General features: G+C 33.4%; 1 protein-coding gene across 1 annotated transcript; it reads right to left on the bottom strand.

Annotated features, from left to right (window-relative positions):
- Positions 1-3,693: 3,693 nt before the first annotated feature.
- On the bottom strand, positions 3,694-6,732 carry LOC126891201 (uncharacterized). Its single transcript, XM_050660383.1, has 2 exons — positions 6,538-6,732; positions 3,694-6,411 (listed from the first exon to the last, which is right to left on the bottom strand). Exons 1-2 carry the CDS (start codon positions 6,730-6,732, stop codon positions 3,694-3,696), a joined length of 2,913 nt encoding a protein of 970 aa, XP_050516340.1.
- Between the last annotated feature and the right edge of the window lie 10,153 nt (positions 6,733-16,885).

The following is a 16,885-nucleotide window of genomic DNA, read 5'->3' as shown; positions in this document are numbered from 1 at the left end:
CAAGTGGGTTTGAAGTTACCATATATTGGTATATTTTCAAGTTATTGTCCACCAAGCGACTTCCAAGACTAGAAGATATAAGTAATTCCAATATATTCCTTTATTTTCAAGGTACCGTGCACCAAGCGACGTCCAAAACTTGAAGATAAGTCTGTCCTTTTTTGCTATTATATCATAAACCTATATTTTTATTTCTGAATTAAGCAAAACAGTGCATTTTGAAGTTTTGTTTTGATTTAATATAGAATAAATTTAATTTCCATTAATATTAATTTGCTAACAAGTTTGTGGGATTGCCATAAATCGCCAAAAAATGACTTTAGCCAATCATATAAGAACAAGGGGTTCTTACAAGGGAAAATTGACAAATTTAGAGTCTTATATTAATATAATAAAAGCTGCTACGCCAAGTAGTAAACCGCTTCTTTCAGAAGTTCAATTAAGATATGAAATAAATGCCAGTCTATTAAAAGAATTTCAAGATGTTCAACTGCAAATTGAAATTTTAACACCGGAAGACAAATTAAAAGAACAGTATGAGGAAAATGAATTATTTGAAAATAGGTATTTTAAAGCTATGGGTTTTTTGAAAGGTTATATTGAAAGTAACACATTTCAGTCTTCACATGATACTAGTTTGAGTTCTACTCCTCAAGTAGACTCCTTAAGTCACCTTTTGTTACCAAAAATGAAAATCAAAGTCTTCACTGGGGAGTTAGAAACTTGGTTAGAATTTAAATCCACGTTTACTAGTGTCATTCGTAACAGTCCTTTGTCAAACAGTCATAAGTTTCAGCTTTTGCGACAATATGTGGATGGATATGCAAAACGTATAATAGATAAAATTGAATTTTCTGGTGACTATTACCAAACTGCCTTTGATGCTCTCTGTCAGAGATTTGACAATAAAAGGTTATTAGTAAACAAACACATTAAAACCATTTTTAGTTTAGAGTCAATTAATAAAGAGTCTCCAAAGCATCTAAGACAATTGTTAGATATTGTGTCAGATAGTGTCACTTCAATTGAAAGTTTGCAGATAACAAAAGAGTGCCTAAGTGATTTATTGTTAATAAACATTATTTCTGATAAACAGAGTTATAGAGAATGGAAAGAGTTTCGCACCAAAGAGGAACTCCCTACCTTAATGGAATTCTTTAATTTCTTAAAAACGAAAGTAGATACTTTGGAAGAAATCCAAGACCAAAGTTCTCATAATGCCCATCACAATAATAATAATAATAATTCCAATTCTAATTACAAATATACAAACCGTGAAGGTCATAAGAGAGCAGTCCAAGTAAATTTAGCACAGAAAAAGAGTTGTGTTTTGTGTAAAGGCAATCATTATATATATTCTACAGGGCTCAAGAGTGTACACTAAAACCATGTTTGAAATGTCATTTAAAACATAATTCCTTAATACACTTTGATGACATTCAACATGTTTCAGTGGACTCTGACAACAATGTCCAGCCATATGAAACATCAGTAAATAGTATACAGAATGTTAATATGCCACCAATGGCAACTCACCAGCTATCTGCACAAGCAGTAGATTTGCAAAATAAACAAGTTCTTTTGTCAACAGTTGTTTTTAATGTCAGGTCAAGTGATAATAAATGAATACCATGTCGTGCGCTTCTAGACAGTGGCGCTCAGATAAATATGATAAGCGAGAGCTTTTGTAAAAAATTAAATCTTGCATTGATTCCAACTAACCTTGCTGTTAGTGGTATAAACCAGGTAGTGTCAGTTATCACAAAGAAATGCCAAATTTCTTTGTTGTCTAAGTTCAATAGCTTTAATATTACATCCATATTTTATGTTGTACCAGTCATTTCAAACCAAATTCCGTCAGCTAGTTTTGATACTTCAAATTTTGTTATCCCATCTAATATTCAGCTATCTGATCCTTTATTTAATGAATCCACTAATGTTGATGCCATTATTGGTGCCAATTTATTCTGGGATCTCCTTACTGATGGCAAAATCAACCTGGGAAAAGGTTTACCAAATTTTCAAAATACACGTTTAGGCTGGATTGTAAATGGAGTTGTTCCCTATCAGACAACTCATGTGTCATGTAACTTCACCAGAGTCATCGCCGAAGATGACCAGTTAAAACATTTCTGGCAAATGGAAAAACTGCAAGATTCTACACCATGGTCGAAAGATGATGATAAATATGAAGAAATATGTCAAAAAAGCACTGCCAGGTCCGCAAGTAGCCAATTTATAGTAAAACTTCCACTGAAGCTTCCAGCTGATTTGTTAAGAGACTCCATGGATACTGCAGCCAGCAGTATTTCTAATACTCCTGATACTCACATTGATAAAAATGATATTTCCAATAATATCAATGAAATTGGAAACTCTGAGAGTACCAAAACTCTTGGAATTCAATTGATGAGTCGCCAAGACCTCCTTTGTTATAAAATATCACTTTGTGAATTGCCTGTTTTATTTACTAAACGTCAAATCTTATCCATTATTTCTAAAATTTGGGATCCAATGGGTCTTCTTAGTACAGTTATTATACTTGCCAAAATAATTATTCAAAAATTGTTCCAACTACAAAAACCATGGGATGAACCTGTACCTCCAGAATTAAATAAATCCTGGAGGCAGTTATATAACCAGTTGCCTCAGTTAAATTCATTACGTATTCCAAGATCCGTTGTTGGACCATACAGTCAAATCATTGGCATCCATTGCTTTTGTGATGCTTCCCTAAAAGCTTATGCAAGTAGCATTTATATATCCAGTGTTGGTAAAAATAATGAGTACAATTCTCATATTTTATGTTCAAAGACAAAGGTTGCACCTCTCAAACAACTAACAATCCCGAAACTTGAATTATGTGCAGCTCTCTTAGGTTCTCAACTTATTAATAAGGTTGTAAAAGCCTTACCAGTTATGAATGTTCCAATTTATATGTGGTCTGACTCAAATATAGTATTATGTTGGTTGAAACTAGAGCCGCACCAGCTACAGGTATTTGTATCTAATAGAGTAGCTAAAATCCAGTCTCTCACCACTGTGAACAGTTGGCACTATGTCAACACTAAGGAAAATCCGGCAGATATTGGTAGTCGCGGAATTCTTCCTGAATGTTTCATTGAATCCAACCTTTGGTTTCATGGGCCACATTTTTTGAGACAACATCCCAATAATTTGCCGATTAATTCACTTCGAGATTTAGAAGAAATACCAGAACTTAAGCAGTCAGTCCAAACACCCTTATCTTCCAACCTTATCCATATACAGTGGTGTCGCGAGAGCTTTTTTTTGGGGGGGAGAATGAAAAATATTCCCAACTCTCATACTTTATTTTATTTACATAGGTACACCTTTTTCCAAAATTCAGAATAATTAGTTATTATAATAATAAACATATTTTATGTAAGTAATAACTTTACTATAATCAAAACATAAAATAAATACACAGCGTTTTTATAACATTACCTTATTTCATACGTATTATATTTACATAAGTAGTTGTTTAGATTAACAGGATTAGGACAAAGAAAAAGACTACAAATTTTAAATAAAGTCGAAACGTCGGCAGTTTAAAAAAAAATAAAAAAGAAAAACTCTGGAGATTTTTTGTCCTAATCCTGTTACCTGAAAGACTATTTACAAAAAAGGACGATATTACGTATTCTTCCATTTTATTGAAGCCCTAAAATGTTATTTTAAAATTATTCGCCTTTTCTTTAGAGTTGCCCACTTATCAATTGTGTAACCTAAATCTAATTTTAACGCCATGTCAGATTCACACTTTAATAGCATTAAATTATCAAGCCGTTCATCAGACATTGTTGTTCTTAACACATTTTTAATAATTTTTAATTGACTAAAGCTCCTTTCGTTGGTTGAAACACCATAGGGTACAGTCAATACAAACATACAAAAGCAAAATGCTTGATTTAAATTATCTTTTAACTTGGTTACATTAGATAATAGTTCAGGAAAAGAACTTACTTTAGAGTTCATATCAAATAAAACTTCTAATTCACCTTGTAAAGGATGGACATCAGGCTTTTTAGAACCTGGAGGAAACATGGCAACAATGTCACCTAAAATCGTTAAGGTAATATTTCTTTTATCAAGTGGAAATGTTAAAACTGAATACAGTGGCTCAATTGATTTTTTGATATGCTCAAAATTATCATTTAAACCACTTGATAAGGTATCCAAAATTTCCTGGAAATCTCGCCTATAAAAAGTTTTTAAATCCATATCGACTTCAGTGTCACGATTTTCATCAATTTTTTTTGGCATAATCCTTCGTCTATGATATTTCGAAAAATCAGAATAAGGATCAATATTTAATTTTTCGGCATATTTTATGGCACTTTCAATTAGACTATTTAAACTGTTATGGTCATAATCGGTATTTCTTAAATTAAGGGCAGTAGTTTTTATCAAATTAATGCAGTCTATTATATTTAAAGTAGGTGTTTCTATCGTTTCAGTTAAAATTTTAATTTTTGGTAAAATATTTTTTAGAAAAAAGAAGCTAGCTATGAAGTCAAAATTTAAAATCTTTTTGTAAAGTCCCAATGCTTTAGTTCTTGTAGAACCATCAAATTCTCTATTTTTGGAAATGTCTGATAGAACTTCAATAATTTGATCTACTGTTTGGTTAAGAGCTCTGACTGAGTCTGCCTTTGCAGTCCATCTGGTTCTTGAAAGGTTTTTAAGTTGAACTGATTTATCTATTTCTTGTATTTTTTCTTGCAGGTGTTTAAATCTTTTTGTGCTTGATGTAAAAAATACGTAAAGTTCTTCAAGAGTGTCAAAAAAGTTTCTAATCAATGCACTTACGTTACAAGTATGTTCAAGCACTGTATTAGTCCTGTGATCTTGACAGGGAATGTAAGGTACATTGTGCTCGACGATATCTGTAATTTTTTTTTGTACGCCATTAAAACGACCGGACATGTTACTAGCAAAATCATATGATTGAAAAGCAAGTTTAGAACTATCTATTTCCAACTCACTTAGGCATTTAATTAACAACTCGGCCATACCCAGTCCGGATTTATCGCAACATTCAACGGTCTTAATAAGCCTTTCGTGAATATTACCCTTATTGTCGGCATAACGTATTACCAGGGAGAGTATATCCTTATGGGATAAATCAGGTGTCGTATCAGCCATTATCGAAAAAAATAAACATTCTTTAATTTCTTCAATTATCAAACTACGTACCTCTGATCCAATTAAAGAGATCATTTCATTTTGAGATTCACCACTCATGTATGTCACATGATAAGGGCGCAATTTTCTGTCGTCAAACCATTGTTTCACGACACTGTTATGTCTTGATATAAGGTTTACAATTTGTCCAAAATTTCCTTCGGAAGCCGAATCAGATTTTCGAAAACCCAATCCTAGAATGCCTAATGTTCTGATTGTATCCATTAAAACCCATAAAACTCTCTTATTTTGACTATGGATTTTCTCTTGTTCGATTAATGTATTTCTCTTATTTTTATCTAGGAAAACATCAATATGCCTTTCTGTAATCAAGAAATTACAATAATCGGACAATGCCGCTTTATGAGCCATGGATGAAAAATGTTGTTGAAGTTTGCCCAATTTATTTTTTCCAGCACTTTTCATTTTTCCCCACCCTTTTACACCTCCTTCAACCCAAGAGCTTTCCCCTTTTTCCCGCCCTATACCCTTTGGAAATAAGCAGCAAACAAAACAGAAAACAGAGTCATTTATGGTACTATATTCTAAAAATTCAAATTCATTATACCATTGGGCATTAAACCTATTCTTTCCATCTGATGGAAATGCCGCTAAGCGAGGTTGATGGGGTCCCAAACGAATAAGATAGTTTTTTTGATTAGTACTTAACTTAGAAGGGCGCATTGCAGGATCATGATTTACTATATTATCAGAAAGACTATTTTGGTCATCAATTTCAAAAGAAATATTATCTTTGTTTAAATTTGCTAGCACTTCATTGGCAATATCTATTATTGAGTTGCAATTCTGCCTAAGTTCTGTCACGGAATTTAAAATATCAATTGTAGTCATTTTTTCATCTAAAATTTCTGATTTATGATATTTTTCTAACAGCCCTTTGCTTTCATTTAAAGAGTCTAACAGATACGAAAATTTTCCTAACAGTGATATAAAACATTTTTCTTCACCTGGTTGATCAGAAGAAATAGTGTTTGATAAGCATTGGGTTGCTTCATCGTCAGTATTTATAGAGATTACGTCTGGTTCCACGTCTATATCACTGGGGATGGTAGTACTGGCACTTGGCATATTCAGGTCCATATTTTCACTAACATCAGTATTTTCACTCCCATTGATCTTTTTGTAGGGGCTATCGTTAGAGCTTATTCGAACGGAATCGGTGTCAGAAGCAGTAGAAGTAGCCTTAAGTAAAAGGATTATTATTAGGCCAAATTATACCAAAAAATATTTAAAAAATTATATGGATATTGCAGTAAACTTTTTCTATTATGCCTATATACACCTATAAATATTTCGGTTTTATCTTACCTCAATTATAGTTTCTGTTTCTGCCTCATATTTCCGTTTCTTTAACGCAGCCTCAAATGGGTTTGCAGGCGCCCCAATATTTTGTATGGATACTCTTTTTCCACCATGTTTAACTTTTTCATGTTGACTTTTAAAATCATTGTTAAACATAGATTTACATTCGCAGCATTGCACTTTGTATCTTTTAGGTTTCATTTTTCTTTTAATTTATGGTTTACCGCAAGTAGAATTATGCCTACAAATTAAAAACCGTTGCCAGTGAAATCAATATTTTCACATCACATCAAAATAAAAATTTAAAATTAATATTTTAGATAATTCTTACATAATTTTAAACTCAACAACAAAGCGAAGCCAATTTAATTTTTACTTACCAAAGATAAAAGTCCAAAATTTCCAAACTGCATTTACTCAGTCAAATTAATTAATACTCGAATAATGAATTGCAGCTCCACGCAACTGCTTCAAACAAATTGTAATTAATAATATTTAATATAATTTACCAGTGTAGCAGTAAATTAACACTAATAATTAAAATGTGTTTTTATAACCCATTCGGTCACTCGCACTTATTCACTTAACACCAAATAAAACCTGAACCCGGCTTACAGCTTACACCAAACAGAGTACAAAATATATTTTCGGCGATTCCCCTAACGTGTAACAAATTGTGAATCACTCAACCAGGGCACGCGGCACGCGTAGGCGTAGCAAGTTATTTAATTGACGCGTTGCCGGTTGCGGCGGCGCGGCATTGCCACATAGAAAACGAATTCAAAGAAATGAAAGAAATTCAACCCAAACTTTATTTTTTAACTTTATTTTTTTAAATTTTATTTCTTTTCCAGTCGGAGTCGGGATTTATAATTCTCTTAATAAATTTTCCAACTGAATCTTTATTGGGGGGGGGGGGAGAATCCCCCCCCCCCCCCCCCAAAAGGGACGAGGAAGCAAAATTCTAAAAGGTTATGTTTGCATATATGTCTGCTTTGTTACAAAAGCTATACATTTAGAATTATTAACTGATATGACAACTGACTTTCTTATCATGTTTTAAACTATTTATATCTCGCAGGGGTATTCCCACTAATGTTTACTCCGACAATGGTTCCACTTTTAAATCAGCCAATAGAGAATTAAAGTCTATTTATCATTTTTTGGAAACAAATAGCCATACCATTCACAATTTTGCTTTAACTAAAAATATTGCATGGCATTTTTCTCCACCATATAGCCCAAATTTTGGCGGTTTATGGGAATCGTCTATAAAACTAATGAAATTTCATATGAAACGCACACTTACCAATATTAATTTAACATATGAAGAATTTTTTACTTTATTTACCGAAATAGAGTGTATTTTAAATTCAAGACCACTTTTTGCTAGTTCAGAAGATCCATCTGACCTTGAACCCTTAACTCCTTTCCATTTTTTGACATTACGTCCTTTAACTTCACTTCCTGAACCCAATGTTCTATCAATTCCTACAAACAGACTTAATCGTTTCCAACAAGTTCAGCAACTTCATCAACGATTCTGGGCTCGCTTTCCAAAAGAATATGTCAGCCAATTGCACCAGTCTTATAAATGGAACCAGAATTCATCGAAACCTCTCAACCCAGGTGCTTTAGTGATTATCCATGATTCAAGTTTACCTCCATGTAAATGGTCTTTAGGACGAATAGAGAAGGTATTTCCTGGAAAAGATGGAAAAATCAGGGTTGTTCAAGTTAAAACCTCGAAAGGCATCATCACCAGATCCTCCAGACATCTAGCCCAATTGCCTTTAGAAGAATCTCAGTGATCCTCTAACTATTATAACAACTTCCCAAGTGTATTATGTGTCGTGGACTTGTTTGAAGTGTACTTCAACGCGGGGAGTATGTTAGGAACTTTTTGACTTTTTTTGTTATGTGACAGTTTCGTAGAAGATGAAGAGAAAATAAAAAGAAGATTTATGTTTGCATGGTGATGCATGCACCTTGATAAACAATATAGAAATAATTGAATTTTTACCAAGTTGTCAGAATAAACTTCAAATTTAAATATAGTTTTCTTAATGCAATATATCCGTTCCAGCGCAAATAATTACAGTCCATACCAGATTTAAAATCTAACAATCATCATCGAGGTGTTTGTATTGTGTCCAGTCATGTTTCTGTAAGTCTTGTCTTAAGTTGTTGTAGTTTATATGTGTTATAGTACGGTCATGCTGAATTTTTAATTTTGGAAACAACGGGATAAATGCAAAAATCGCTTTATGATCAGATATAAATGTTTCATATACAGCTGCTACGATATCCTTTTCATTTTTGGTCTTGTTATTATAAAAAAGGTGATCTATGCAGCTTTTGGATGAATCACAAACATATCGAGTAGTAGTTCCCATAAATTTGTTCCCAAAAACACTAAACTAAAAAGTCAAAATAATTGAAAAGCTTTGTGTAGCTTTAGCCACATCGAGGTGCGTGGTTGTGGTTCTGGCCTTGGAATTGAAATTAGTGGAAAATTGTTTTGATACATACAAAATCTTATAATGATCTTATATTTGATATCTAATGTCGTTTCCAACATACAGCAAGGAAAAAACAATGTGCTCCTTCATACGTGATGGAAAACCAGGTTTATCACGGCCGTTTATTCATCTGTCAAAACGAATGATTATATGAAATTTTAAAAGGTATGATTACGTGTGTCAAACTGGATTAAAAACAAAACAGAATGAAATGTGTTCTAATATTTTTATTAATGCATCTAATATAAATACACTATAATTAAAATACAAAATATATAATAAAATAGTCAGTCAACAAAAATCATATACGTGAAAATTATCTTCTTAAAAGCGTATCAAATAAAATTAAACGTTAACAGTTAAATATCCCTTCAAACACTGCGAAACATCCAAAAAATCCATGTTGGTTTCATATATTCCAGCTTCCTGATTTGCAATAATTAACCTCAGCTGACTCTTGATTCTCCGTCTGCTAACTTTACCATTATCCCTAATTCCTTTTAACAACTTTTCATATTCGATAAACATGTGATTTTATTCACATTGCAAATTCTGGATACTTTTCCTTATTGTTGGATGCACATTGGAGGGTAGAGAGTTAAACCTAAAGTGCCAACCTTCACTACTGTTATTTGTGCGCGGTATACCATTATCAAACCGGTTGCGGACATTCCAAAAGGCTGTCGGAAATCCCATTCCAAGTCCATCCGTTTGAATGTAGTACCTCCTGAAGTATTCAAACAAAGGCTGAATGCAATGGGTATCTTCGAATGTTGCTCTTATTTCGTCAAAAACAGCGGCGACGTCAGCGACTGGTAGAAACGCTAATGACCCCAGCCCATTAACGGCTTTGTGGACCCTCTTTCCATTATCCGTCTGCAGATTGTAACTGTAAAATAGAGAAAAATTCGTATAAGATTGGTGATTCATTAAGAATGTCCAATCTCTTGAGTTGTTGATTCGAGGTCTCAAAATATTAAGATTTAACTTATTCTCTTAAATAAAATGTGGTTCGTTACTGAGTTTTATTTAAAAAATTGATAACTATTTTTACCCAGCACTTTAAAACTATTTGATGTATCCCTGTCATATTTGGCAGAAAGTGTAGGTACTATGCACTATACTAAATTATGATAAGCAAACGTTTCTGACTACTATCAAAGACGTACGGCAGGGGACAGTAAATGGTTACCTCTTCCCAAACGGCAATGGCGGAATTGATATTTTAGCACAATATTTAGATTCTCCAATACTTTCGATATAATTAATATACCCTTCATTCGTAACGAAAAAGGCATTAGTTTTCGAGATATTTGAAATGGAAAATGAAATCCCACAGCTATTTTGATTAATGTATTGTGACCCTTCATTTTTAACTTTAAATATCTCGAATATCTAATGATTTTATGGTTATAAAAAGTATATTATTTACATGAGAAGTATTGTAGAATCTAAAAATTATGCTAAAATAGCAATTCCATCAGTGGCGTAGAATTTGGAAAGGGTCAACCTTTCACTTTTCCCTGTCATACGTCTCTGGTAGTAGCCTTCTTCTTCTTCAGGTGCCATCTCCGCTACGGAGGTTGGCAATCATCATAGCTATTTTAATTTTTGAGGCAGTGGCTCTAAATACACTGCGCATCATTAAAAAGAAGCCACCTAAAATTTTTGGCATTTTTTAATTTTTCCGAATCCCACAAAAAATTGAGTGCAACTTCGTGTAGTGTTAGAGAATAAATGTTCTAATAGTTCTTAGAACAAATTCGTAAACATTACATGAAATGGCAGTCAATTTCTTGTAGGATTCGGAAAAATTAAAAGTGCCAACAATTTTAGGTGGCCTCTTTTTAATGACGCGCAGTGTAGTTGTTTTGAGCTGCATCCAAACCATTCTCTCAGGTTCTTCAGCCATGAAATTCGTCTTCTTCCGATGCTTCTTCTGCCATCTATCTTTCCTTGCATTATGAGTCGCAGGATGCCATACTTCTCGCCCCGCATCACATGTCCGAGATACTGTAGTTTTCTTTCTTTAATTGTAAGTTCAACTTCCTTCTCTTTACCTATTCTTCTCAGTACTTCGTTGTTCGTAACTCTATCTACCCAGGAAACCCTCATAATTCTTCTATAGGTCCACATTTCAAAGGCGTTAAGTCGTCTCATTGTCTCTACATTTAACGTCCATGATTCCACTCCATAGTATAGTACACTGTATACGTAACATTTTGTTAGGCGTACTTTAAGAGCTAATGTTAAATCTTTGCTACATAGGACCTGTTTCATTTTCATAAAATTAGAACGTGCTTTTTCGATTCTGACTTTGATTTCTGCAGTGTAGTCATTATTTTCTGTTATAAGTGTTCCTAGGTAAGTGTACTTTTTTACTCTTTCGATCTGTTGGCCCTCTACTATTAAGATTTCGTTAGTATTATGGTTGTTTTTACTAATTTTCATAAACTTTGTCTTTTTGATATTAAGAGAGAGTCCGTACTCCCTACTACACCTTACTATTTTACTCTTGAGTCTTTGCAGGTCTTGCAAACTATCGGCTAATTATTACTGTATCATCTGCATATCTGATGTTGTTAATTACGACTCCATTTACTCTTCTGCCGACTGTTTCATCTTCCAGAGTTTCTCGCATTACTTCTTCAGAATAAGCGTTAAATAATAGAGGTGATAGTATGCAGCCTTGCCAGACTCCTCTCTTTATTTCCATTTCTTCAGATGTTTCTTTTTCAATTCTTACTATTGCTCGCTGATTATAATAGAGGTGTGTTATTAGTCTTAAATCTCTTTCATCTAGGTTTTTAGTTTTCGTCGCTTTATTTTAGTCTATAAAACAGACGTAAAGAGGACGGTTAACATCCAAACATCTCTGTGTCAGCACGTTCAAGGAGAATAATGCCTGGTATTAGCCAGAAACGTTTATTTATCATAATTATAATTTAGTAAAGTGTTTAGTACCTACACTTTCCGCCAAGTATGACAAGGATATGTCAAATAGTTTTAAAGTACTGGGTAAAAATATTTATTAATTTTTAAATAATGGAAATGTAACTCATCACCTAGCCACATTTTAGTTAAGTGATTTAAGTTAAATATATTTTGAGGCCTAGAATCTACGAATCAGAAATTGGACATTCTTAATGAATCACCCTGTATATGCTCATGAATTATTTTCATAAATAACAAATTACAGTAACTCACTGCGAGAAAGCTAAAATGATGATAGTAACAATAAACAAAAATAAACATTAACATTGAAGTAAATATAATCGAACAGATGGAAGTATACAAGTATCTAGGGATAAGTTTGAATAATAAAGGGACACAAGAGGACGAGATTGGTGTCAGAATAAATTCAGCAACTAGAATATATCAAGCACTATACAAAAACTTCTTAAACAGAAAAGAAATAACAAAAACAAAAATGATCGTATACCAAACAGTGTACCAACCTGTATTAACCTACGGGGCAGAAAACTGGATACTCGACGAAAAACAAACACAGCGACTACAAGCAAGTGAAATGAAATGCTTGAGGAGAGTGCTGTGTGTTAGAAGAACAAATAGAAGAAACGGGGACATTAGACAAGAACTAGGAACGAAAACACTAAGGCTAAAGCAGAAGAAAAGAAACTGAAATCGTGGGGACATATGATCAGCAGAATGAACGAAACTAGATAGGTGAAAAAGATATGGGAAGCGAGTAAAATAGGGAAAAACTGTAGAAGACGACCAAGAAAAACATGAAACAATAGCATAAGCGAGGTTCTCGAAGAAAGAGGGAAGACATAGAATGAGGCGAGGGAACTAGCTAGAGACAGAAAAAAGTGGCGTACATTTGTAGAAAAAATTTAAGAGAGGTACACCTCGACACCTTCGGGTATAAGAGGTTTTCGATTATGTATTTATGTAACTCACAGCGTTAATACTTGTGGCATGGACTGGACTCGGCGAAAGATCGACTGTTTCAGGTGAAACAAACAGCCGTTAGCTTCGGCTCCGGGGAAAACGTCTCTAATAGCATAAATGGCGGCCTTCTCAAAATCGGTGATAATATATTGAGGAAATACTTCTTCTGGCGCATTTGGCTGTGGTAATGGCAGATTTTCTTTGACTGTCTGTAGGTAAGCAGCGTCTTATAGGTAAGTTGATTATTTGCTGGTAGGTATGCAAAAATCAACGGCAACAACTTCCTGTCCATGACGACTCCGTGTATGGTGTACATCTGGGTGAAGATTTCTGGACAGGAGTTGAATATCCCATCCATCAACGAAGTTCTACATTTCGCTAGAATCTAGAAAAACAAAAAAAACGTGAGTAGGCCTTTGTATTGAAATTACATACAAGCCACTACCACAATAATAATAATAAATAACAGTACGAGGATATATAATGGTAGTGAAGGAAATGTGAAGTAAACAAATGGATAAGTGAAGGAAATGAAAGTCAACAACAAGTATTTAACGAAAAAATAAAATATCTATAAGTTTAAAATAATAAGTTAAAACAAGAGACAAACAACTTAAGAATGAGAATAAAGAAATTATAGCAGAATTCAAAGATGTCAAAAATATAATTGAAAAATTAGAAAAAAAAAAAGAAAATTAATATAGTTGTTGTTTATGGCCGAAAAATAGATCGCCTCTTTGCTTCAATAAGGTGTTAAGTTAAAAAGTACAATTTTGCAGGAGCCTCCTTTTTAACTTACAAAAAATTATTGTCTCCAAAGGAATGCATTTTATGTCCATCTAATATTAACTATAAGTGTTAACTACTTACGTCTTTGAAAACGCCAGATAGGCCTGCCGATGTAATAAATCTAGAGAAAAATTTGCATATTTACGAAAAAGGTGACAATATGTCACACTTTTCCTGCAAAAATGTAATAAGATGAATGTTACAAACTGACTTGTCACGTTGTTGATGATATTATTTTTGTTATGTTGTTGGGTTATACAATAAACAAATGTTGTCGAAATAAAAGATTTTCCATCCATCCAATGGCACTACAGCCCAAATCGAGCCTTGGCCTCCTTCAACAAACTTCTCCAATCATTTGGATTTACCGCTGTTCTTTTCCATGAACGCGTTCCCAGGAAGTTCCTGGCATCCTTTTTCCCTGCATTCTTGCATTTAGCAATTTTCTGGGGATTGTATTCTCATGCATGCGGACCACGTGCCCTGCCCACCGTAATCTCTGCAGTTTAGTGTATTGTGCTAGAGTTGGTTCGCTATATTGCTCGTATATTTCTCTATTATACCTAATATGGATGTTCACTAATTTTTAAATATAGTTAAATTCAATAGATTACAAGGTATATAAAAACCTAACAATCATAAAACTGTTTAAAAATGTATATTTTTTAAGATAAATGAGTTCATAATGTTGATTTTCTTGGGGGCTAGAAAAACGGTACCCTGCAGCGAGGCTACGGTCTGTGACGTCAGCAGTCGTAACGTCTTTGATCGACGACTAGTTTTGTATACTTATTTACTCAGTGTATTTGAATGTGCGCAGTTTTTTACGTATTTAATTATTAAAAATAAAGCCAAATAAGTGGTGTTTTGTTCCTGGGTGTGTAAATACATAAAAAAACAGGTCTGACAAGATTTTTATTACCGTTCCAGCCAATTTAAAATAGAAAAAGAAATGGTTTGTTGCAGCTAGAACTTAAAATAACTAACTTAAAGAACTAACTTAATAAAGTAAACATTATAGAAGTTTTTCAGAGACTTTCGGCCCTTGGTAATAATGTAATTGTTCTTTCTGCATTTACATTTTTCAAAAATACTTATTAGTTTTCTCAGGATTCGAAAAAAATGAATGAATTTAAATAGCATTGGACCAAGATTTTGCACCTACCCCTTTAAAGAGTAAATGAAAAAGTTTCGGGACCTCAAATTTGTATTCCTTAAACTGGGATATTCCTAAAAACGGGATTCTAATAATACATACAGTAAAAGTAAACCTTGAAATAACTACATGTGGATGTAGGTATGACTTTATATTATATTAAAATCATTAATAATTTAGTGAAAAGATTGGTTGAAATGAAAATGTATAATACCCAAGCTCAAAAATATTTTTTACCTTGGAACAGTTGTCAACTCGAAATACGAAACAACCGAAATAAGATCTAGAGTTGAAAAGGATATAGCAACATTTAACAACATGCATGAGAAATATTTTCACCCATTGCGACATAATATCTCTCCCACTAAAAATGCGGCTGCTAAAATGTTATTATTTCCGGTCTTGCTATATGGCGCAGAGGCCTGGACAATAATGGAAACATTAATGAAAAAGCTAGAGGCATTCGAGATGTGGGTGTACCCACGTATCCTCAAAATATCCTGGGCGACCCACACCAACGTACAGGTATTGCGTCGAATGGGAAAACAAAAAGAAATCTCTTTTACAATTAAGAAACGAAATCTTAAATATTTCGGTCATATCATGAGGCATGATAAATATCGTATACTCCAACTGATAACGCAAGGTAAAATAGAGAGCAAACGCGGACCCGGAAGAAAAGACACTCATGCATGACTTAAAAACTTACGCCAATGATTTGGACAAAAATCGATCGAGTTATTCAGAAACGCCTCAAATGAAATTAAAATTGCCATGATGATAGCCAACGTCCACAATGGACAAGGCACATGAAGAAGAATAAAAATATTTTTAATACACCTAACCAAGGTAAAGGAATAACCAGCCAATGTATGTATACAATATGCATGCGTACAATGCATGCATACAACTTTCTCTATTTTTTTTGTGGAGTATTAAGCATTCATTTTTTTAGCTTAAAGAAGACATGGAAAATTATTAAATTATATGGAATATACACTCAGTAAAGCTGTGGTAGATTTATTTTTTTACAAGATGCCAATAAATCATACACCATTGTTACATCTACACTACAGTCGGTAGTTTATACGAATCGGCTTTCTGAAAACCTTCTTCCCTTTTATTTGTTTATTTTTGTAAAACCCAAAATATGTCCTTACAAACAGTCTATCCACTTTAAACTAAACAAATTCACTATAAAACTCCACTTTAACCCTGATAAAACAAGAAGAGAATAAAATAAAATGACCTGAAACGTCAAACAGGTAAACAGTAACACTATGAGAATGGCGCGCGCTTGGGGTATGCAACTAGTTACGTCAGGCCAATAGAGAAGCGTTCTTGAAATTTAAAATAATGCTAGATTTCTAATAAAGATTTTTTATAGAAAGGCTTTTTCAATTGTGTTGAAATTTTGGACAATTATTCCTAGGGTGTTTCTTAATCGTTTTACATGTTTGAAATGACTTTTTAATTTTTTGTGAACATTCCTATTCGCCAGTTGTTATTTTCACTTATTGCGCCCAGTATCCTACGTAATATTTTTCTTTCAAACACATCTAATGCATTGGCAGATTTCTGTGTCACCACCCATGTTTCACAGCCATAACTTACTATGGGCCTGATTATTGTTTTATAGACCCGGAGTTTTGTTTTCCGGTGTACGTCTCGCGATTTGAATATGTGACCCATCGCGAAATAGGCTTTATTTGCCAGCACAAGCCTTCTATTTATTTCCGGTTCTTCTTCATTGCTTGCGACCAGATCCATTCCTAGGTACGTGAAGAAGTTTTTAGATTTGAGAATATGTTCTTTATTATAAAAGGGTAACTAAAACAACCAATATTAGAATTGCAAGGCGAAATTAAAGTACAATTCTTAAATTTAAACTATTTCTTAAAGTTATTTAATAATGCGCAAAAGCTAAAATTCTAAACGAACTAATTTCATTAAATTACGAGAATGTAACACT

The sequence above is a fragment of the Diabrotica virgifera genome, chromosome 9 (genome assembly GCF_917563875.1).
Source record: "Diabrotica virgifera virgifera chromosome 9, PGI_DIABVI_V3a".
In the NCBI taxonomy this organism is placed as follows: Eukaryota; Metazoa; Arthropoda; class Insecta; order Coleoptera; family Chrysomelidae; genus Diabrotica; species Diabrotica virgifera.
This window is presented reverse-complemented; position numbering and strand designations above follow the sequence as displayed.